Source organism: Oryza sativa, chromosome 10 (assembly GCF_034140825.1).
Source record: "Oryza sativa Japonica Group chromosome 10, ASM3414082v1".
Lineage (NCBI taxonomy): Eukaryota > Viridiplantae > Streptophyta > Magnoliopsida > Poales > Poaceae > Oryza > Oryza sativa.
In genome coordinates this window covers 17,090,832-17,115,155 of record NC_089044.1, presented here as the reverse complement: position 1 = coordinate 17,115,155, position 24,324 = coordinate 17,090,832, and the positions used below count along the sequence as shown (strand labels likewise).

Sequence of the window (24,324 nt, the reverse complement as noted above, 5' to 3'; positions counted from 1 at the left end):
TTACATCACAGAGGTCTCAGTTTGCACAAAATACATCATAGCTGGCTCAAAGTTTGCCATTACATCACAGAGCTGCTATACACAGCATTCCTAAAAGCTTGGCATTACAAATGACAATGCATCATAGTTTGTCAGATTCCCATGGAGGGAGAAGAAGCAGTGGTACTTTAGCTTTGTTCTTTGTAGTTGTCCTGGCAGGTTCTTGAGCTGAAACTATAGTTGGCCATGTGGGCCGCCCGGCTCGGCACGGCCCAGGCCCGGCCGTGCCTGGGCCGAGGCTTGTCGGGCCGGCACGGCCCGACCAACGCACCGGGCCGTGCCGTGCCAGCCCACGTGCCGCACTCACGGCCCAGGCACGGCCCAACACGCCTCGGGCCGTGCCGGGCCGGCCCGAAGGCACGATGGGCCGTCGTGCTTTTCCTCAGAATAAGTCTAAATTTCCTCCCTCCTATTGGGCTGTGACATATGTACAGCTACAAAAAGTCTATTTTACCTCCCTCTTCTTTGGGCTGGGGTATATAAATAGCTAAAATAAGTCTATTTAAGGTCCCTATTCTTTAGACAGTTACATTTATATGTCTATTTTTAGTCCCCATACTTTATGTACCGGGCCTGGCCTGCCGGCCCATCGTGCCGGGCCGGCCCGACCGTGCCGGGCCAGCCCAGCGTGCCGGTGGGGAGGCCTAGGCACGGCCCGACGGTCGGGCCGGGCCAGCACGGGCCCGACCCAAGTCGGGCCGTGCCGTGCTTGGGCCGGGCCAAAAAGGCGTGCCGTGGGCCGGGCCTTCGGGCCTCGGGCCTTATGGCCAACTATAGCTGAAACAGATACAGATGCTTTCCCTGAAGTAACAGTGACAACTGCACTTGTAGAGCTGTTGGAGCCTGCAACATTGGCCTGCAAATCAACCCTAGCTGAGCCACCAGAAGGTGTAGAAATTTTTGCCCTTGCATTCACTCTGACAATTTGGAGGGGCTCCATTTGTGCCTGTAGAATCAGATGAAGCACACATTAGTTTAAATCAAAATATGCACAATGAAATGGCATGGCTGATTTAGCTTACCTTTTTTTGTCGGCTTGGTTGCCTTTGACTGAGAGGCTGAAGTAGTGGTAGTCAAGGTGCCAGTTGCCTTCCTTTTTCTACTTTGTGCACAACTCTGGGGGGTGTTGGACAGTACAAGATTGTGGCTGGGTGTTGCAACCTGCTGTGAACTGCCACCTGCAGTTTGAGCTGGATTGTGTTTGTGACAGCTTGATTTGTTGTGGCCAACCTGCTTGCAAGTCCTGCATCTGACCTTGGTGCCAAATTTTGATGCCTTAGAAGGCTTAGCTGGCTCATGAGCCTCTCTCCTTCTTTCAGTTCTGGGCCTGCCTGGCATCTTTATATACCCAGGTGCAGTCAGTGGCTCCCTATCATCTTCTGGCCATGCATTCATGCCCTCCACTGGTAGTAGGCAATGCTTATATGTGCTCTTGAAAGCATCCACTTTGTAGCAATCAGCAGTGAACTCATCCAGTGTGTTAGTTCTGTAAAATATACATGCAATTGCATGGGGGCATGGAAGACCAGAGAGTTGCCAATACCTGCAAGAACACTCCTTCTTGTCCAGCTGCACAGTGAACCTATTGGTGTGGTGTTTTACCTCAAAGCTGTCAGCTCCATTGCATATAGCATGACAGTATGCTGACTCAGTGATATACACATTCAATTTCTTTAGGATCCCTGGACAGACCACAGTGTTCCATCTAGCAGAAACCTTTCTCTGCTCTGAAATCCTAACCATCACCTTCCTCCTTATTGTCTCTAGCATGGTTATAATTGGAAAAAATCTTGCTTCTAGGATCCATTTATTGAATGACTCACACATATTATTATCAACTGAATCGCAGTTTGAGCCTAACTTGAACCATGCACGGCTCCAATGTTCTGGATGGGTATTAAGTATGGCCTGTGCTCCAGCAGGTGTCACCTGTGCTAGCTTTGCCCTTGCCAGGTTGAAGAGCATCCTACATGGAGCTTTAGCACATCTCCAAAATTTCTTCTGGAATTCTTTGTCACTGAAATGCCTCTTCCAGTTTGCATAAATGTGCCTAGCACAATTTCTGTGTTCAGCTTGTGGTGCCCATTTCTCAACTGCATTGATGATTCCCTGCATTGTAAACAAAATTGCATTTAGTTATCATCTCACAAACATGCAGCATTTGAAAATTAATGTTAACACAATAATAATGTACCTTTTGTTGGTCTGAAATGAACACCCATCCAGTTCCATCCAACACTTTGAGGTCACTGCACAGCAAGTCCAAGAACCAGTCCCATTCTTCATTATTTTCCTTGTGCACAACAGCCCAGGCAATGGGGTACATCTGGTTATTTGCATCTCTACCTATAGCACACAACAGCTCTCCATTTGTTGCCCCCTTGAAGAAGCAGCCATCCAGGCCAACTACCTTCCTGCACCCATCTACAAACCCCCTTTTGCAGGCATCCAAGCATATGTAAATCCTTTTGAACACAGGTGGATCAGTGCCTATTTCCCTGTTGACAACTACTGTGCTGCCAGGGTTACTCCTAAGGAGCTCAAGCTGGTAGTTGTATAGCTTTTGATATTGCCCCTTGGTTGCATCCATTGCTTTCTTCATCACCATAGCTTTAGCCCTTTTCAGCTTTGGAACAGATGCTTCACCAAACATCTCCTCTTGGACAGTTGCCTTCATGTGGGCCAAATTCCACCCAGGGTTGGCAAGGATAATCTTTCCATACTTCTCTGCAATCCTAGTTGCTGTAACCATTTTGTTATCCCTTCTAGGTGGACATGCATGCAAGCTCTCAAGAGTAACTATCTGCCAGCTATCACTCCTAGTATTCTTGGACAGCAAGCATACCCAAGGACAGCTTGCCCAATCACATTTTGCCCTAACCCTCTTCAAGTCATCCTTGATGAAGTTTATAACCTTCCTCTCAGCTAGAGCATACTTAGTGACAGCTTTCTTAAACTGCTTCTTTGAGCTAAACTTCATGCCCAATTCAAAACAAGGAGTCCCTACCTTTTTTTTGTATCTTGGGAACTTATTTTCCTTAGTGCTAACCTCACCATCTGTGCCAATCTCCTCCATTGATTCATCCTCTGGGCTCTCAGCAGCAATGCCATCACCTTCCCCACCAGCTTCATTATTCATGTTTTGCCATCCTTGTCCTCCAAGATATACATCATCTAAATTATCCAGCTGTCCTGCCTTCACCTTTCTCTTCATATCCTTGTAGTGCTTCTCTATCTCTATGATCTCCTCATCATCATCTGACCCTGCATCATCTCCAGGAATGTACTCACTATTAGACTCACTCTCTGAAGGTGCCTGGCTTGCCAATGGATCATTGTCACAATTATAAACCACAAGTCGGTTCTCAGGAATTTCAGAACTAATGGCTTTGCCCTTCCTAACTTCATTTGTCTTGGTCCTAATTTCACCTCCTTCAAGAGCTACTGCATTTTCAGTACCCTCCATACCACCTTCTGCCACTTCCATCTCCTCTGAATCATCTTCACTCTCATCAGCCTCATAACTGCTGTCATCATCTGATGAGTCACATAGGTCAACTATGGTTGGCTCTTCAGCATATACCTCTGCCACACCTAAATCATCTATGCAATCTGCCATTAACTTACAAACCGTATCATCCAACAAAGCTCTAAGTCCACTATTCAAATCCTTCCCAGGGAACAACCAATGCAACATTGTACCTTCCATCACCTTACAGTGGTCTCGCAAGTGTCCAAATATCTCTGGCAGTGAAATCTTATCTCTATCAATATAGGACAATGCCTCTCTACCCCCACAATACTTCTTCTCCCTCCCAGATGTCACAAACTCCCCATTGAAATGGAACCTAACCACTAGTTTGTCCAGCAAATCCATCACACCAAACTACAACAGTCCTGCATGCACATTTTAGTAAACAATCAACCCGCTGCTTATTTAAATCCCCTACATACAGATCCCAAACATCCCTGTCCCCCCACTAGCAAATATAATAGCCCCAAATTCCATCGGATCCAACAATATTGTCCTACAAAACTACTAAATAACACCAAATCCAAGAGAATCCCCATAACAAAACTACTTAAATCGAGCCTACAGTGCTCAAAATAGCTTACCTGTGCTCCTCTATTTAACAACGCCGACGAGCTCCTGCTCCTGTGCGGCCACGCACTCCGCCGTGCGACGCTTAAGGCGGCCCTCGCCGTCGCCCTCTCCGCCTCCAACGGCGGCGCCGCGCCGCCCTAGCGCCGCTCCTCTCTTCGTCGCCCTCTCCGCCTCCAACTGCGGCGCCGCGCCCCTCTTCGTTGCCGGAGACAACTCGATCTAGGGTTCGCACTGAGAGAGGACCAGAACACGCGCCTTTTTTTCCCCTCGCTGCTGACTGTAAAACCGAACCCCCCACGGACGCTGACTCAGCGACGCGCTGACCGTGGTCAAAGCGCCACGTCGGACTAAACCGCTAGCCATACTGCCTTAGGACGAAATTTGCACCGGTTTTGTAAGTTAAGGGACCCGTTGTATCTGGTTTTGCGGATGGAGGACGAAAATCGGATTCGTTGACAAGTTAAGGGACCTAAAGTGAACTTATTCCCTATTTATATAGATGCAGCCCACAACCTCGTAACCATTCTGTCCCCCCGTTTCCACCAAACCGGCCCAAGGCATCACCGCTGCCTCGCCCAGCGCCCGCGGCATATGGAAGCCCACGGTTCCACGGCCCGCGGCCGCGACGACTGTTTCTCGGCGGCGGAGTTAGGCCGATCGATCGGGACAACCGGTGGGCAGCAGGTCGTCGCACGCCCCCCATCAAATCTGCGTGGGTTTCTGTCCCCCGAAACCAAAAAACGACGCCCCATGCAACGACGACGACGACGAGACGTTCGAGCGACGGTGGTGCCGGTGTGGTGGTCGCTAGCTAGCGCGCGCGTAGCTTATCCCGCCGGTTGGTACATACTCTCTTCATCGATGCCGTTGACATTTTTAAAAATATATGACCGTTCGTCTTATTAAAAAATTTAAGTTATTATTAATTCTTTTCTTATCATTTGATTTATTTTTAAATATACTTTTATGTATACATATAGTTTTACATATCTCACAAAAGTTTTTGAATAAGACGAACGATAAAATATGTTTAAAAAAGTCAACGACATCAAACATTAGAGAGTACTAGATACTACTCCTCCTATACTTGGTTGGTTGACGTGCCACCACCGCACCCAACCAACACCGCCCCGCCCTGACCCAACCTAACGCCCGCACTAGCTCCAGAGACCGCGCGCGATCGATCGATCGTCCTAGCTACTCCCTCCGTCTCGAAAAAAAAAAGTCAATCCCTGGGTTTGCGTGTTCAACTTTAACTGTCCGTCTTATATGAAATTTTTTTATAATTTATATTTTTATTATTGTTAGATGATAAAACATGATTAATATTTTATGCGTGACTTGTCTTTTTAATTTTTTTCATAATTTTTTTAAATAAGACGGACGGTCAAACGTTGGGCACGAAAACCAAGGTTTGTCTTTTTTTTTTGGGACGGAGGGAGTAAGCTACTAGTCGGCACCACACACACATAGCACGTACTACACGCACGCGCGCGCGTCTCAAGGTACGCAGCTACAGCTTAGCTAGCGCGAGCTGGAGCGCACAATTTGGTTATCGCCATCTCTTCGATCGCGGCAGGTCGCGGGGCGTCACGTACCGCGTGCGACTGGTTCAATTCTATTAATTCTCGCATGCATGCAGTAGTAGTAGTACGTACTGGGGATATGATAGTGCAGGTGCGGTGATGTGCATGTGTCGTCGATCGGTTAGGCCTCAGCTTTCGTGGGCCTTAATATATATAGTACATCAATGGTCGTCCTCCCTTAATTCAGTGTTTAGTTTCTATCATTATTATCCCTTAGTTTCTAAGGGCAGTCCCAACCCTCCATCTAGAATGGTGTCTATGGCATTAACTATATTGCCATGTAGGACTTTTAGCTTATGTGGCACTATATTAATTAAGAGAGAGTGAAGAGAGGAATAAACTGAGTCTCATGCAAGACACAGTTTCAACACGAGAACCTATGTACTAGACACTATCAAGTTTTGCATTGGGAGATAATAGTGTCTTTATAATAGATGAAGACTAAATATGATTGGTAGAGAAGAGAGATGATGTATTTATTAATGGCCCACTTTAAAAAACCATGGGTTGTAGAGTATAGTTTCTATTATGATGTCTTATTGACATGGCACCATAGACACTGTTTATGGATATTATGGGTTGGGACTGCCCCAAACACTGAGTTGATCGATCGATTATCGACCAGCAGCATCGATCGATCGATCGATCTCCGGTGTGTTTTGTCAACTGTCAAATAAAGCGGGGATAGAGTTGATTGGGGGTGTCTGCGGTTCAGCTGGCCATATTAATTGGTTGGTTATTAGTACCCTTCTGTCACCCGCACAAATCATATCGTTGAATCAGTGTACGTACGTACGTTCATGCATACTATGCCTTGTAACTTGGAGTAGATTGCCTACCAGCCCTTTTTGTTGACTCGGTACGACCGTAGACTGTTGTACTGCATGTTGTTTTCAGGACATAAAAATGATGGCCTGACTCGATCAGTCCAGCCCAGCCTCAGACAAGTTCGGTTGGCCCAGCACGAATCTCAGTACATATGATCTGACGTACTGTGCACACAGTGCTCCTGTGGGTGCCATCGTATCACTTATTCGCGAAATAAACGTGTCGAAACATGAATTCGGCAATAATAAAACGGGGTAGCGCACGAGACCTAAAAGTGGATGGATGTGGAGACAAAGGATTTAGACAGGTTCAGGCCCTCTCAATGAGAGGTAATACCCTACTCCTGTTTGGGGATTTGAATCCGCCGAGTGTGTATTGATCTGACGATCAGGTTGTCTCATATATGCCCCCTAGAGGGCCTCCTGCCCACCTTATATAGGATGGGGGGCAGGATTACAAGATAGAAACCTTAACCAATACGGTATCGGTTTCCTAAATCAGGACTTTAGGCCGTTCCGTAATATACAAGGAAACGTAACACCCAAGTCATGATCTTTTACATATTACATAGATATAAGTTATCCCCTATAACTAGTCGGATAACCATGCCGTGTGGGTATGGGGTACCCATAATCTCCACAGTAGCCCCTGAGACCTTCACAGTCGGAAAGATAACCTTCTCTCGAACTAGATACTCCAAAGCCGAGTGCTTCAATCATCTTCGCCATGGTCTCCCGAGTACTTTTACCAAATCTGAAGACTGTGGAGGGCTGAAAAATAAAGTCAGGTGCATCGAATAGATGCACCTAATAGGTGTAGCCCCCAACTATGTGATTAGCTGAACAAACTAAACATATAGTCAAGGAATAAATTATCCAATTAACCGAGTGGTTTTTAATAATTATAGTCAACCAAGTGACTTGATACCAATATATAGCATATGCGGTGTGAATCCCCGAATAATATGATCCAAGTGATATACCGACTGCTTGGCAAAATATGATGCGTACAACCTAAAGTTGACAACATCTTTGAAAGTTCACATAGCAAAACAATTATAAAGAAGCTTGAATGCTGTGAATAAAGAAATTTCCAAAGTATTGGGCATACGCCATGCGCACACTGCTTTAACAGATGTGCTTAAGTCCCTAAAAGACACATGGTTTCACCACACCTGGAAATATATGGCATATATGGTATAACATCCGAGTAAGTAAACTCATAAAGGATTTACCAACCGCCTGAAAAATGACCATAATATATAATCAGCCTAAGCCATAATATTGGTCAATAAAAATGCACACTTACGTGGCAAAAAGCAATGATATTGTATCCAATCAATTGCTTAAAAACCCAAACAGCACCATGGCTATATTAAAAAAGCCAGCGGGGCAGCTATATAAAGCTTTACTGTTTGACACCTTTTAAGATGCATTGTACCAACTCCTAAAAAGTCGAGTAACTGCGGTATAAAAGGATTTTAAGGTATTGGGCACTTGATCACGCGCACTTTGGCCTAAGCGAAAAGTGCCTAAGTCCCTAAAAGAACGTGACAGGCCACACCTGAAAATATGGGCTGCAGACATATTAGGCCTAGACCAAAAAATATGCCTTCGACACCCTTTAAAGGATGACGCATGTAATATGCTCTCGAGTAATAAATCTTCCGGGTGATATAGACCAGGTGTAGCTCATATGAATAGCTTCTGATCTGAGTGATTATCCCTTATGAGATACTCCAAAATATATATAATAATTGAATCCCGACTGGCGCAAGTATTCGGTTGATAGCCCTTACGGGGAATAATAATTGGTCCAGTCTTTGAGCATAGAAAATAGACTCATGACTATGAATCCATGTGGAATGTATCCGGAACAAGTCCAAATTGGAGATATAATCCTCACGCTTGAGTTGATGAGCCCCTGAGCATATAGCTTGTCCTTCTGTCATAGTCAAAATTGTCTATTGGCAATAGCTGACGCAGTCGGCATGGAGATGAAATGACCAACATGAAGACGAAATTGCTCATCAGAAGTAACGGAAGATGTCAGTGGTAGTAAAGATGCCACCAATCAAATGTAATGAAGTTGCATAACCATGGAGGCGAAGAAACCAGTCGGCAACAGTCAGGTTAGCCAGCAATGAATATGAAGGCGCTCAGCGATAAAGTTGTGTAGCTATGGCAGCGAAATAATCAGTCGGTGGTGACAAAAGCAAACCGACGATGAAGACGTAGATGCGCATCAACGATGATGGCGAAATCAACCAATCATGAAGATGAAGAAAATAATCGGCGGCGACAAACGCATCCAACGGTAATGATGATTAGCGGCAACAGAGATAGCCGACTATGATGACGAAGTTTCCCATCAACGGCAGCAGAGTAGGCTATGTTGATGAGGCTTGACAAGATGTTGATGAAGATGACGATGTCGGTGATCCAGTCAATAGCAATGTAGCAGCCGATGATAACGATGAGATCCTCTATCGGCAGTTGCGTAGTAGGCCAACCGTGAAGACAAATAATTGGAGGAGAGTTGATGTTGTTGCCCAACTCGTCTAAACCGAAATATTTGAAGTTGTTGAAGTAGAATGTCTGTTCCGAAGCAAAGATGAAGATAATGACTCCTGGAGTTGACTCATTGGCTGATTAATTGATTTCTTCAGCTTGACATAAAATTTGTCAAATTTTGAGCCTTATATTTGTGTAGCCCCCGACTCTTTGGTTAGTTGGGAAACAACTGAACATAGAGTCGAGAATTATAGCTTCTTGTCGTCGAGTAGTCATTGCTTGATTGAAGATATGTGTTGAAGGTGTCCAAGTAGAAATCCTGAATATTGGAGAGTCACTTGTTGTAGTAAAATATCATGGCATTGCATGCCGAGATGTCGAGGTTCACAAAGACGTCGTGGTTGGTGAAGTAGTAAAACTTGCGAAGTAGCAGCAATAGAGTTTGCCAGTGCCGAAGATAATAAAGATGAAGTCGCTCCACCATGATGACAAAGTTGCATCGCCGTGATGAAGTGAACACGAGTCGGCGGCAACAGAAGCAAACTGGTAGCGAAGACGCGCAGTTGTGAAGATAAAAGCACTAGTCGGCGGCGGCATAACCAGTCGGCAACAAAAGACGATGATGTCCATCAGTAGTGGTAGCTGTATAAACCAGACGTAGAGGTGAGGGCACTAGTCAGCAGCAGACGAGACGACCGGCGGTGAAGAAGATAAGGCCAATCAACGCTGGCAGAATCATGCAGCCATGGAAGTGAAGAAACCAGTCGGCAGCCATGGCAAACGTAGGCAGCTTGTGTTGAAGATACTGATGCCTATTAGTAGTGACAGCGATGTAGCCAGCCGTGAAGAAGGTAGCATCAGTTGGCGTTATAACAGGCCAGCTGTGCAGGCAGTGACACCAGTCAGCGGCGGATGCGGCGGCCGGTCGGTGAAGACGTAGACGCCCAACAACGGCAGCATAAAGGCCAGCCGTGCAGGCGGAAACACCAGTCGGCAGCGGTCGAGGCGGCCGGTCGGTGAAGACGTAGACGCCCAACAACGGCGGCATAATAAGTCGGCCGTGCAGGCGGAAGCACCAGTCGGCGGCAGACGAGGCGGCCGGTCGGTGAAGATGTAGACGCCCAACAACGGCGGCATAAAGGCCAGCCGTGCAGGCGGAAACACCAGTCGGCAGCGGCGAAGGCAAGCCGGTCGGTGAAGACGTAGACGCCCAACAACGGCGGCATAAAGGCCAGCCGTGCAGGCGGAAACACGAGTCGGCGGCGGCGAAGGCAAGCCGGTCGGTGAAGACGTAGACGCCCAACAACGGCGGCATAAAGGTCAGCCGTGCAGGCGGAAACACCAGTCGGCGGCGGCGAAGGCAAGCCGGTCGGTGAAGACGTAGACGCCCAACAACGGCGGCATAATAGGCCAGCCGTGCAGGCGGAAACACCAGTCGGCGGCGGTCGAGGCGGCCGGTCGGTGAAGACGTAGACGCCCAACAACGGCGGCATAATAGGCCAGCCGTGCAGGCGGAAACACCAGTCGGCGGCGGCGAAGGCAAGCCGGTCGGTGAAGACGTAGACGCCCAACAACGGCGGCATAAAGGCCAGCCGTGCAGGCGGAAGCACCAGTCGGCGGCAGACGAGGCGGCCGGTCGGTGAAGATGTAGACGCCCAACAACGGCGGCATAAAGGCCAGCCGTGCAGGCGGAAACACCAGTCGGCAGCGGCGAAGGCAAGCCAGTCGGTGAAGACGTAGACGCCCAACAACGGCGGCATAAAGGCCAGCCGTGCAGGCGGAAACACCAGTCGGCAGCGGCGAAGGCAAGCCGGTCGGTGAAGACGTAGACGCCCAACAACGGCAGCATAAAGGCCAGCCGTGCAGGCGGAAGCACCAGTCGGCGGCAGACGAGGCGGCCGGTCGGTGAAGACGTAGACGCCCAACAACAGCGGCATGAAGGCCAGCCGTGCAGGCGGAAACACCAGTCGGCAGCGGCGAAGGCAAGCCGGTCGGTGAAGACGTAGACGCCCAACAACGGCGGCATAAAGGCCAGCCGTGCAGGCGGAAACACCAGTCGGCGGCGGTCGAGGCGAGCCGGGGGTGATGTTCTGACTGATCCATTCCTGGAGCGTAAGAGATAAGCTTAAAGCCATGAATCCCTTTTATGCATATCTGGATCTGGATCCTGCAGAACAAACATATAGGATGAGTAGTATCTGATATAAATATAATACTCGAGAAAAATTCAAGCAGTTTATAAATACGTATTTCTTCTCTTGTTAATTTTGATTTCCCCGAGCAGATGACTCATTACGTTTAAACACTCTGCCCGACTAGTCATAGCCACCAAGCACTGGGAGTCGGCCTAAGCACTTCCCAAACATGCATATGAGTGACATGAGTTCGTCATTAATGGAACAAAGTTTCACGGATCGGAGTTTACTACTCGGGTACTTTTGCAATTATTAAGAGCAGAAAATAAATTTATCTCATCTCTATGCTTTTGATTTATTCCGAATAATACTTAGCACCTTGCGTTACTCGGTCCATCCAACGAGCCCCCGGGTGCTAGGAATCGGCCCAAAGGCAACCATCCATTGGCAAACCAAACGGAAAGCATAGGAAGATAGAACTCCATAACTCGATAGGTACTTTTGTACTCAGATTATGTCGCAAGCAATCAAGATAAATATTATGAAAATTGTTTAAAAAATACGATATAACATCTATAGCCCCCGACTCACTAGTCAACGGCGAACCAGTTGATGTAGTGAGGCAAAGAAAAAGACAAAATATCATATAAAGAATAAAATAAATGATGACTTAGCTTTGTAATATTCCCTCGGTGACAGCAGAAGTAGCCGATGTGGGAATAAAGCAGTCCATCAATGGTGACAAAAACACCAGTCGGCGCCAGTGGAACCAAGCCAGTGGTGTAGATGATGAGGCCCATTAACAGCGGCGGAGTCCGCCAACCGTATAGGCAAAAACACCAGTCAGTGGTGGCGAAGGCTAGCCGGTCGGCGAAGACGTGGACGCCCATGAACGGTGGTGTGACCAACCAACCGTATAGGCGAGGACACCAATCGGCGGCGACGGAGGCAGGCCGGCGGTGAAGTCGTGGACGCCCAACAGCGGCGGCATAATAGGCCAGCCGTGTAGGCGGAGGCACCACTCGGCGGCAACGGAGGCAGGCCGGCGGTGAAGTCGTGGACGCCCAACAGCGGCGGCATAATAGGCCAGCCGTGTAGGCGGAGGCACCACTCGGCGGCAACGGAGGCAGGCCGGCGGTGAAGTCGTGGACGCCCAACAGCGGCGGCATAATAGACCAGCCGTGTAGGCGGAGGCACCACTCGGCGGCAACGGAGGCAGGCCGGCGGTGAAGTCGTGGACGCCCAACAGCGGCGGCATAATAGGCCAGCCGTGTAGGCGGTGGCACCACTCGGCGGCAACGGAGGCGGGCCGGCGGTGAAGTCGTAGACGCCCAACAGCGGCGGCATAATAGGCCAGCCGTGTAGGCGGAGGCACCACTCGGCGGCGACGGAGGCAGGCCGGCGGTGAAGTCGTAGACGCCCAACAGCGGCGGCATAATAGGCCAGCCGTGTAGGCGGAGGCACCAATCGGCGGCGACGGAGGCAGGCCGGCGGTGAAGTCGTAGACGCCCAACAGCGGCGGCATAATAGGCCAGCCGTGTAGGCGAGGACACCAGTCGGCGGCGACGGAGGCAGGCCGGCGGTGAAGTCGTAGACGCCCAACAGCGGCGGCATAATAGGCCAGCCGTGTAGGCGAGGACACCAGTCGGCGGCGACGGAGGCCCAACAGCGGCGGCATAATAGGCCAGCCGTGTAGGCGGAGGCACCAATCGGCGGCGACGGAGGCAGGCCGGCGGTGAAGTGGTAGACGCCCAACAGCGGCGGCATAATAGGCCAGCCGTGTAGGCGAGGACACCAGTCGGCGGCAACGGAGGCAGGCCGGCGGTGAAGTCGTAGACGCCCAACAGCGGCGGCATAATAGGCCAGCCGTGTAGGCGGAGGCACCAATCGGCGGCGATGGCCAGCCGGTCGGTGAAGACATGGACGCCCATGAACGGTGGTGTGACCGACCAACCGTATAGGCGATGACACCAGTCGGCGGCGACGGAGGCAGGCCGGCGGTGAAGTCGTTGTTGCTATCAGCAATGGCGGTGGCGAGGACAAGCCGGCGGAGTGGACTCGCGGCCGATCGACCGGAAAGCTGAGACGCCTCGAGTCCATGACCAGCATCAATCGCCTCAATAGTGCCGCGTAGTTATATGCGAACAACAACAAAAAATAGCAAGAAATTAATCTGAGATTAAAAATCAATATGATAAATAATGATAAAAATCAGATTGAGTTTCCCCCTGACTGATTTGGATCAAGTCAGAGAAGAGGAGCTTGAAGAAGTGGTCGACGGAAAGGAAGTGAAAACTCCCAAAGCGAAAACGAAGTCGGCGACTCATGAAATTGATTCCATCGCGCTCGTTGATAGGAAACTCGACGCAACCCCTACCTGGCGCGCCAACTGTCGAAACATGAATTCGGCAATAATAAAACGGGGTAGCGCACGAGACCTAAAAGTGGATGGATGTGGAGACAAAGGATTTAGACAGTTTCAGGCCCTCTCAATGAGAGGTAATACCCTACTCCTGTTTGGGGATTTGAATCCGCCGAGTGTGTATTGATCTGACGATCAGGTTGTCTCATATATGCCCCCTAGAGGGCCTCCTGCCCACCTTATATAGGATGGGGGGCAGGATTACAAGATAGAAACCTTAACCAATACGGTATCGGTTTCCTAAATCAGGACTTTAGGCCGTTCCGTAATATACAAGGAAACGTAACACCCAAGTCATGATCTTTTACATATTACATAGATATAAGTTATCCCCTATAACTAGTCGGATAACCATGCCGTGTGGGTATGGGGTACCCATAATCTCCACAAAACGAAACGACATATTTGCAAACGAAAATTAATTTGTAATAAAACTTTATATACGTGTTCTTAACAATTTAAAAGCAAAGGTTAAAAAATAAACTTCGATAAAAAAAACCCTCAAAATCAGTTCTAAATTTAAGGTTGAAAATTTAATTTTTGGCTGATAAGTATAAGCATAAGCAAACATATGGTAAAATTTGCTCGGATACACACTTGTTTGCTACATATGACACCCTTTTATGGTTTTGGCTTAGGACATTTTTGTGGTTGTTGGCTAAAATGTGCTCCCTCCATCCCTAAATGTTTGACGCTGTTGATTTTTTTAAACATGTTTGACCGTTCGTCTTATTCAAAAAATTTAAGTAATTATTAATTCTTTTCCTACCATTTGATTCATTGTTAAATATACTTTTATGTATACATATAGTTTTACATATTTCACAAAATTTTTTGAATTAGACGAACGGTCAAACATGTTTAAAAAAGTCAACGGCGTCAAACATTTAGGGAAGGAGGGAGTACTACACTTCAACCATTATTGTAGTATATATATTTTCCAATGAAGAGATAAACTTTACAAACAACGGTTCTATCCTTGGGCATCATGTAAGATTTGGATATAAACAAATCAATATACATTTGCTGAATTTAAACTTATTTTCAAAATTCAAAAACCGCCTCCAAATGTGGAAATTAGACAAGGTACAAAAATTTAAATTTCACGAATATTTGTTCAATTTGTTTCATTTTTTCCTCAATTCTCATTTCGTAATTTGGCACAAGTTTTAAATTTCATGGAATATGTTTTAATTTAGTCAAAATTTATTCGAATTTAAATATTGCAGGGTGGCCTAAGGGCGAGATCGTTTTGTATAAAGTAATATCTCTCCATTAGAAATGAATACATTAAAATAATTAACGGTCCGTGTGTATTTCAGAAGACAGCAAAAAAAAAAAACTGAAGTAAATCCCACAGATCCTAATTAGATCTAGCCCTTGTCCATGTGACACGTGGTACATATATACTCCGGATTTTACCTCGTGCTAGTTAAGGGAAAAAAGAAAAAATAATTAACTAAACGGCACGAAAAGCATGGGAGAGAAAAAAAGTAGCCTACACATTGCAGAGTGATTTGAGATCAAGGTGTTGATGTACTAGTGGCGCTGATGAAGAACTTTGATTAACCGTTGCAATCATGCTTGGCCAACAGAATTAACAAAAAAAGTACCATCGTTAATTGTAACTTTACACCAAAACTATCACACTGTCAATTAATTAATTATTAGTCTGCAGATATATCCATCTTAATTAATTAGCTAGCTAGTGAAATCTGTCACTAGCACCCAGATATTAATTTAGCGTCATGTAGCATTATATCCTTGCTGGATTGCATTCTATTTGGTTTTTCATTTTTACATCCATGTGATCCTCGTAGTTCGTTGCAAATGACGATTATTTTCAGTGATGTAATCCCGCATGGACGCATTTGTAGGTAAATTCTAAATAAATAATTCGGCGTCCGTATCTAAAAGCTATCGCTCAGTGCATCAATCGGATAATTGTTCCACGCCCGTTTCTCAGTTCATCAACTTGAGCATGTTGCGATTTAAAAAAAAAATTAAAGAGCCAAGTCAGGAGCATGCATAAGTGCCTTATCCCATTTCAACAGGATTCAGATAATTAATCCATGTCAATTGGTTCCATTCCATTTTCATAATATCTTAAACCAACCTATTACATTTTAAGGTGGATTAATTCACGAATGTTCCATGGGAATCAACACCGTAAACACTGTTTAAAACAAGTTTCAAGATTAATAATTTCAATGAAAGTCCTGTGATTTGATGAAGGTAATTGTGAGTTTTTTTTTTCTGTTTCGACACCTTAAAATTCTGAGAAACGTTTAAACTACATATGAAAAATCTGGGTTTCCTAGCTTCTAGATCCTATAGCGATAGAAATTTAAAGTATATATGAGAATCTTGACTATTTAGGATAGCTGAAAATTCTAAGAAAATCTACTGCACGGCTAAAAACTTTCGAAATAGGACCTTAATTTATTACTTTATCATCTCTTCTGATGGCCTTCTCGGTGCTTCCAAAAGGTTAATTTCACTGTAGCACGTTAGTTGGCACAGCATCGACACCCAGCGAGTCCATCCTGTCAAGAACGCCAATGACTTGCACAGATAGCGTCAAATTATTTGGTGGAGACGGGCGACGTACGCGTGGAAATCGCATCCATCTGCTCGCGGCGACTTGGAAGTAAGCGATCGAGACGAGCGCTCACAGACACAGTACACATCCAGCTGTAGTCGGCACAAGCGATCGATCGAGGCTGTGTCTAGTTCAGCGCAAAATTTAAATTTTGGTTGAAATTAAAAATGATGTGACTGAAAAATTGTGTGTGTATGATAGGTTGACGTGATGAAAAAGGACTGAAGTTTAGATTTAAACTTTGGATCTAAACACAGCCCGAGTAGCAGTGTACTAGTGTTCTTCTCAGGACATGATGGCCAGCGATTGTCTTGGCATCCAGAAATAAAAAGGTTCTCTCCTTGATGATATATCTCTGTGTAGACTAAGGGTCTGTTCACTTTAATACCATTTTCAACCTTACCAAATTTTGGTAAAGTTGCCAAAAAAGTGGCTACATTTAGTGTGCTACCAAATTTTGGTAACTATATAAGAAATCCTATCAAAATTTTGGCAAGTTTGCTAAAATTTTGGCAACTATACCAAAATTTGGCAATGCCAAAATTTGGTAAGGTTTTTTTTGGCATCAAAGTGAACATGCCCTAATTCAAGGTAGCCTAGCCATAGCTGTGTGATGTCGACGCTGACTTTCTTTGCCTCTTCTTATCTGCAAATTAAAACCGTTAGGTCATGATCATTTTTTAGCTATTTTTATTTTCGTATTAAAATGAAAATTCCTTACGCTCCTAAGCTTTCTTTCTTTCTTTATAAAGGCAATACAAATGCAAGTGCTTACATAAAAACGCGTGTATACTTACCCGTATGAACACGCACACACACCCTACTTTATGAGTACTTTCGAATACGGAACCGGCTTATCTTGAGATTAACCTATTGCCTACCACTGAAAAAAAAAACTAGGCATAAAATGCTAACATCCATATATACTAATTAAGTCTAGGACTTTTAGCCAAGTTGAAAAGTTCCACCATCAGAAACTTGACTAGTTACCATTAGGGTTTGAAGTTTCAGAATTTGTTTTCTTGCCGATGGGGACCGGTAATTTCATAATTTTTTTGGCTGAAATTATTTGAAAATTTGACTGATTTTGAATGAATTTGAATAAAATTTAACCAAATTCACAAAAAATTACAAAAAAAAGAAGAAAATTTCGGGTGAGATGTGAGCTTGCCGGTGGGGTTCGAAATTTCGGAAATTTCGAACCGAAATTTCAAACCCTAGTTATGATACGCTCACTTCGTGACTCTCTTGTGTTCATTTGATTTATGTTCCCCGAAATGACTATATTACCATTCTCTCGTATTTATACATTGTGAAAATTTCATACTTTATTATAAAATCAAACAGGATAGATATATTAGGTCCTTATAATAAAATCAAATAGGATACAAATTCATAAATGTTAGTGTTTTTTTATAAACTTAAAGTTAAAGAATTTTGACTTAAGAAAAAACTAAAACACTAAAACAACTTACGATACGGAACAAAGGGAACAATAATTGTTGTTCTAGATACAGATATTTGGGTGGCATGCTTAAAATAAATTTCAGTAATTACGCCCCCCTTTTGAATGGGCAATTTGTGAACTTCATGAAAAAAGGCGGGTACCTTAGGAGCATAAGTACTGAATTTTATATTCTAATTGATCAAATGAATATCCCCTCGTTTATTACTTGACATTCAAATGATTATAAAAAAAATAATATGATAGATTAATCTATATATGATATATCATTTCACAAACATGTAACTAAATAACAAATTAAACTAACTATTATGCATACTCATATTTATATTTGTTTTTTTTATAATTTATAGAAGTTAAATTTGGTGTTGAATGTTAATTTCTAGAGTGATATATCATATAATAATCTATTTCATTAATTTTATTTATTTTTTCTAATTATTTGAATGACATGTAAAAAATAAAAGAACATTCCCTCAAGGGATTAGATAGTTTGCTGGTTCAATGATGCATTTTTATTTGACTAGTATATATATTATTCCCTCCGTTTCATAATGTAAGACTTTCTAGCATTGCTCATATTTATATAGATGTTAATGAATCTAGATGCACATATATGTCTAGATTTATTAATATCTGTATGAATATGGGTAATATGCTAAAAAAGACTTGCATTATGAAACGGAGGAAGTATGTCGCCAGGCTCACTTAACATGTAGGTCTAGATCGGTTTAAAATGCTGCATTTAAGTCGGAATCAGATCATGTATACATGTAACACAATACTGGTAAGTAGTAAGAAATGCCGATCTAGGGATGAAAAAGAATAACTGAGATAATAACTTACCATGCAATTTTATTATTGCACAAATTTAATTAACTGTTTAGTTTGATACTTGGCCTCATATATAGTACGTAGTAATTAATTAAACCATCTCACTAGGCTCCAACTAGAAATCAGATCCACGTCTACTAGTACAGATATGTGATGAGCAGATATAAGTGCATCTGCCACACATCACTGAACCAGCACATGGATCACATTAAGCACGTCAATGTATGCTAATTAATTGATTAACTATACCATGCCTAATTGCTTAATTAGCAGCCAACGGATTCGATTGATCCCATTCGCCAAAACCGGCCGGAGTCGCTCTCATGAAAACAGCCTCAGATGACCTTGAAGTATGGACAGAATACAATAGCAAACCGATCGAATAATTCTATCTCTGCTTACATAAAAGCAAAAGCAAAAGTAAACACACACACACAAAGCAAAAACAATAAATCAGTATTCTAAAAATAAATCAGTAACATCACCACACCGCTCTCCAAGTGTCAAAAAGAATTAAAGGACAACAGCTACTGGCACTCTCCATGAACTCTCCTGGTCATCATTTCACACCCATATACTGTGTCCAAAGTCCAAAAGCTCTAACGTCTCTAGTTTTGGACCATGCAGACTGATGAACATCTGATGAGATAGCCATACACGAGATGCACCCTATAAATACCCCAGCTCCCCTTCACTCCAACCACACTACCCAGCTCACTGAAGTAGCAACGCAGCTCATCAGTGTCAAGATGGCTACTACTAAGCATTTGGCTCTTGCCATCCTTGTCCTCCTTAGCATTGGTATGACCACCAGTGCAAGAACCCTCCTAGGTTATGGCCCCGGAGGAGGAGGTGGAGGTGGTGGTGGTGGTGAAGGAGGCGGTGGTGGTTACGGTGGATCGGGCTATGGTTCTGGTTCTGGGTATGGTGAGGGAGGTGGTAGTGGAGGTGCTGCCGGTGGCGGGTATGGGCGTGGTGGAGGCGGCGGCGGCGGTGGTGGTGAGGGTGGTGGCTCCGGCTCTGGCTATGGGTCTGGGCAAGGCTCTGGCTATGGTGCAGGTGTTGGTGGTGCTGGCGGGTATGGTAGTGGTGGCGGAGGTGGTGGTGGCCAAGGTGGTGGTGCTGGCGGCTACGGGCAAGGGTCTGGCTATGGTTCCGGCTATGGGTCGGGTGCTGGTGGTGCTCATGGTGGTGGTTATGGAAGTGGTGGCGGTGGCGGTGGCGGTGGAGGCCAAGGTGGAGGCTCCGGCTCTGGCTCTGGCTCTGGATATGGCTCTGGCTCTGGCGGAGGCAACGGACACCACTAAGCTCATTTCCTCTATCAGCTAGCTACAATATAGCCTGTTGTTATAAGTGAACCGTGATCAGTGATGAGTCTCTCTCGCTGCTTTACAAAGAGCTTGTCGGATTGTATCGATATAGCACTGTGTACTGGCTTGCCGTTTCATCACATAAAGTTGGCAAAGCCTAGTAAATAAAACGACCTTTTGTACTCAGATCATACTTCTGTTATTCACGGAGCTGATGTTCACTAAGATTGATATGCAAGAACATAGATTTAACCCTTGTCCTAGCTAGTTGTTTACATAGTAAGCATGCAGAATGGACTTGTTAACTCTCGGTGATCTTGAGTTGTAAACTGGACTTGTTCTCAGTAGGGCTGCTAGCTAGCATTTCTAGATTCCAACATGTTCGCTTACACGGTGTTAAAAAAATATTGCTGCAGATTGTAATGAAACTACCCAGATAAAGTTTCAATTGGTCAGCACCATTTTGAAAAACTTGGTGATTAGCTATGCATACTCTGGTTTTGGGGAAAGACCGCTTGAGTAATAACTTTGATCAGTGATATTTGTAGTACAAAGTACAAACGAGTTTGGTAGAAACAAACTCAAAACTAACTACTCCTCTAGCTAGTAGAAGTATATCGATCTCTAACTCTACGTACGTTCAGTTAGTCGTTTAAATATCTGTAACACGTACGTTCAACACAAGATCCAGAGCATGAAGGGTATCGATCGGCTGATTTCTCGGAACTTCGTTTCTGCATGTTTATTTGGTACATCGGGTGTGTCATGAAATTTGCATATTTTCTCCTCTGGCTATGATCTCTATTAGTGTGGCATCACCATTGTGAACTGATCTCCTCCAGATTCCAATTTAGGTGTGTAATAATAATCTGCTCTGCTACACGCCTACACAGTGTGATCGAGGTTAACTAATGGTAAAAATGAGTGTATAAACATCTAGATCTAGTTCATCCCTACGTTATAGATTAAAGTAATTAATTTCTAACCGTGTGGTTTGCAGTCGCAAGAGAACGGTCAAATGCATATAGCGTCATAGCGAGTCACACCTTATTTCAGGTCCAGTTCTTTCAGTCGCAAGATATGCGGGTAATGCAGGTCACCAGTGCTGCGTTCCACTGTCATTCTTGGCAGCTTCCTTCGTTTTCTCTTATGCGTTTTCTCCTGTACAACTGTAATTTTTTTTTTCATTGTTACTTGTACCGCCGGTCACTCAAAAGACAAAACTGATATTTGTAACAATCAGACAACACAGCAGTCAGTCCATGGCTATCAGCTAGTAGATGCACGTGTTCTTTGTCTAAGACTTATCTTCTCTTTCTTTACAAATTATCGTTGCTCGACCACTCTCCCAATCCAATTCTGAATTTGTTTCCTGGGAGGCATGTAACGCAATTTGTCAGACGATGTAACATGCAGTTTGTCTGGCGGCTTGACGACTGCTATTACTGATCTCTTTGTTTCTAAATATTTGACATCGTTGACTTTTTTTAAACATGTTTGATCGTTCGTCTTATTAAAAAAATAAGTAATTGTTAATTATTTTTCTATCATTTGATTTATTGTTAAATATACTTTTATGTATACATATAGTTTTACATATTTCACAAATTTTTTTAAAAAAGACGAATGGTTAAAGATGTGTTAAAAAGTCAACGGTGTTAAATATTTAGAAACGAAGGAAGTACTTAGTAATGTGACCGTCTCTACTTAATATATTGTACCTTGCTAGTGTACTTATTATCCGTGTTGGTTATTTATGATTGATGATCCATCCAAGCATTTCTCTTATTCTTCTAATGGAAAACATTGTAGTTGAAATTAAGTAACAAAATTAGAACTTCTTCAGTTTTAGTTTACAAATTTACAGAGGCATCATATACCTGTTTCAGTTCATTATCAAGGCGATTAGTACTCTGTATCAATTTGCGCAATGACACTAAGTGCGAGGCCAGTTAATCATGTTGCCAGTGTGAAGCTAATAACTGAATCGAGTGACTAATGATCATCAGCTGACTAGCTAGCTGGGTGTGAATGTGTGTATGGTAGTGTATGGCATCCACTGAGATACACTGATCATACACCAATTATTTGGTTCCAGAAAAGCAAGAAAAAAAAAAGAAAGAAAGCATAAAGCAAACCAAACCCAACACAAGTAACATCACACACCGCCCTCTAAAACGTCAAGAAAGGCGATAACCACTAGCACTACAACACACTACTGGTCCTCATTTCACACCAAACGCGTCCAAACTCTTGTGTGCTATCTACGTGCTGCATTGTTGTGGTCTTTAGCTCTGGACCATTCAGTGAGCTACTGGTGGATCAAGCCATGCAAAAAGCACTAGAGCAAGCCCTATAAGTACCAATGGCCATCTCCTCACTCTCATCACACAGCTGCACTACTTGCACTGAAGTAGCTAGAGCTTGCAAGTAAAGATGGCTACCACCAAGCATTTTGTGTTGCTAATAATCCTTGTCCTCCTTAGCATAGGAATGACCACTAGTGCTAGAACTCTCTTGGGTTATGGCATTGGAGGAGAAGGTGGCGGTGGTGGAGGAGGAGGTGGTAGCGGCGGAGGAGGTGGTTATGGTGGATCAGGGTACGGCTCTGGATCGGGGTATGGCGAGGGAGGTGGTGCTGGCGCTGGTGGGTATGGCCATGGTGGTGGTGGAGGCGGCGGCGGTGGTGAAGGTGGTGGTTCTGGCTCCGGGTATGGTTCTGGACAAGGTTCTGGATCAGGATATGGCTCTGGTGCTTTTGGAGCTGGTGGTTATGGAAGCGGTGGAGGTGGCGGAGGTGGTGGTGCAGGATCTGGGTATGGCTCAGGTGAGGGTTATGGCTCTGGATATGGATCAGGTGCAGGTGGTGCTAGTGGTGGTGGAGGTGGACATGGTGGTGGTGGCGGCGGCGGTCAAGGTGGTGGGTATGGTAGCGGCTCAGGCTATGGATCTGGCAGCGGATATGGTCAAGGTGGCGGTGCTTATGGTGGAGGATATGGAAGCGGTGGTGGTGGTGGAGGCGGCGGCGGCCAAGGCGGAGGATCTGGCTATGGTTCTGGCTCTGGCTACGGGTATGGATCCGGAGGAGGTGGTGGGCACTACTAGTCCTATACTCGGCAATGGAGCAATTCTACCGTGGGACTTGTGCACTCATATATGATGATTGTGTAACATTGGTATATACACAAGCTTGTTTTCGTGATTATATGTAATGCTTCTTGATTGGGCTTGCTGCTGCCCAATATATGCGCTTCCCAAGTATAAATAAATCAAAAATAAGGTTGAAATACAAATACTTATGCATTTGTTCTCTTAGCTTATGTTGCCTACTCTGTCATATTCACAAATCATAAGGTTGAAACACCATGTCGTACAATTCGGGAAGTGCTACAACATCTTAATAACATTAGTCACACTCATATAGTGCATGCTCAGTGTTCCACTGATTCTGACCATGGGAGCACTGGAGCTTGGATTGGTGGTTCCAAATTAGAGGCCCACTCAGATCTCTCTCGTTCTTGAATGAAAGGTCAATTTGGCGCAAACTCTTTGAAGCTTTGAACACTAGGCTGTATGCTTGTATGAAAGGTAAGCATGAATGTCTGCTTCGATTCTGATTGCTCAATGAAATGAAAGGTTTCTTCTTGTTGTTGTTTTTTTGTTTTCGGAGGTGTTCATCCTGGTGGAATCAAAGGAGCTATGAAATTCTGTGAGTATCTTCCGTGAAATTCGACCAGACAATCCGTTTTTCCGGGAGTTCTTGCCTTGAAATTATAGCCGAGTTTAGTTCCAAATTTTTTCTTCAAACTTCTAATTTTTTCATCACATCAAAACTTTCCTACACACACAAACTTCCAACTTTTCCGTCACATTGTTCCAATTTCAATTAAACTTCCAATTTTAGCATGAACTAAACACACTCTACGAGTTCTTTTTTTTCGTGTTGTCGCTGGTCAGAATGAAGTCGTGAATATTGGGCTGTATAGTTGCATTCGCAGAATGGCAGTAGGCAGTAATGCTGCATATATTTCTGCCATGATCAACAGTGGTGTGCAGAATGCACGAAGGCTAGCAGCCGTTCTTTGGATTCTTGACACAAAACCTTTCTCATACATCTCACTATCTCGGCAACATTCCGTTCTGATGTAGAAAAAGGCCATATCTTGTAGGATATAACCTATAGCTCACAGCGAATCTCCCCACGTCCATAAAAATATATGCTCTAGGCTGTTTTGGTTGCTACTTTCCGTCTCCATTCTTGATTCTTGTCCCTGTTCAGATTGATCCTGAACTCTCGACTGGCAGTGGTACACGCTTGCATTTCGAGTACGGGAAACGCCAAACTTTTATGTATGGGCTTTATGTTTCTTCAAAACTAGTCCGGTTACGTTTTGATCAAGGTTGTGATTAAACTTTTACAACTTTAACTATCAATAACTTTAAAGTATTTAGTTTAAAACCACTAGAACAATAGATTATTCTTAA

The 24,324-nt window shown here is 44.6% G+C and overlaps 2 protein-coding genes across 2 annotated transcripts; one reads left to right on the top strand and one right to left on the bottom strand.

Annotated features, from left to right (window-relative positions):
- LOC136353553 (uncharacterized) lies at positions 1-3,916 on the bottom strand. The gene is made up of 4 exons (XM_066304559.1): positions 2,234-3,916; positions 1,062-2,148; positions 830-912; positions 1-72 (listed from the first exon to the last, which is right to left on the bottom strand). The coding sequence occupies exons 1-4, from the start codon at positions 3,914-3,916 to the stop codon at positions 1-3; spliced, it is 2,925 nt and encodes a 974-aa protein (XP_066160656.1).
- An 18,311-nt stretch (positions 3,917-22,227) lies between these two features.
- LOC130932200 (glycine-rich cell wall structural protein) lies at positions 22,228-23,154 on the top strand. Its single transcript, NM_001423053.1, has one exon. It carries the CDS (start codon positions 22,276-22,278, stop codon positions 22,942-22,944), a length of 669 nt encoding a protein of 222 aa, NP_001409982.1. The 5' UTR covers positions 22,228-22,275; the 3' UTR covers positions 22,945-23,154.
- The last annotated feature ends 1,170 nt before the right edge of the window (positions 23,155-24,324 follow it).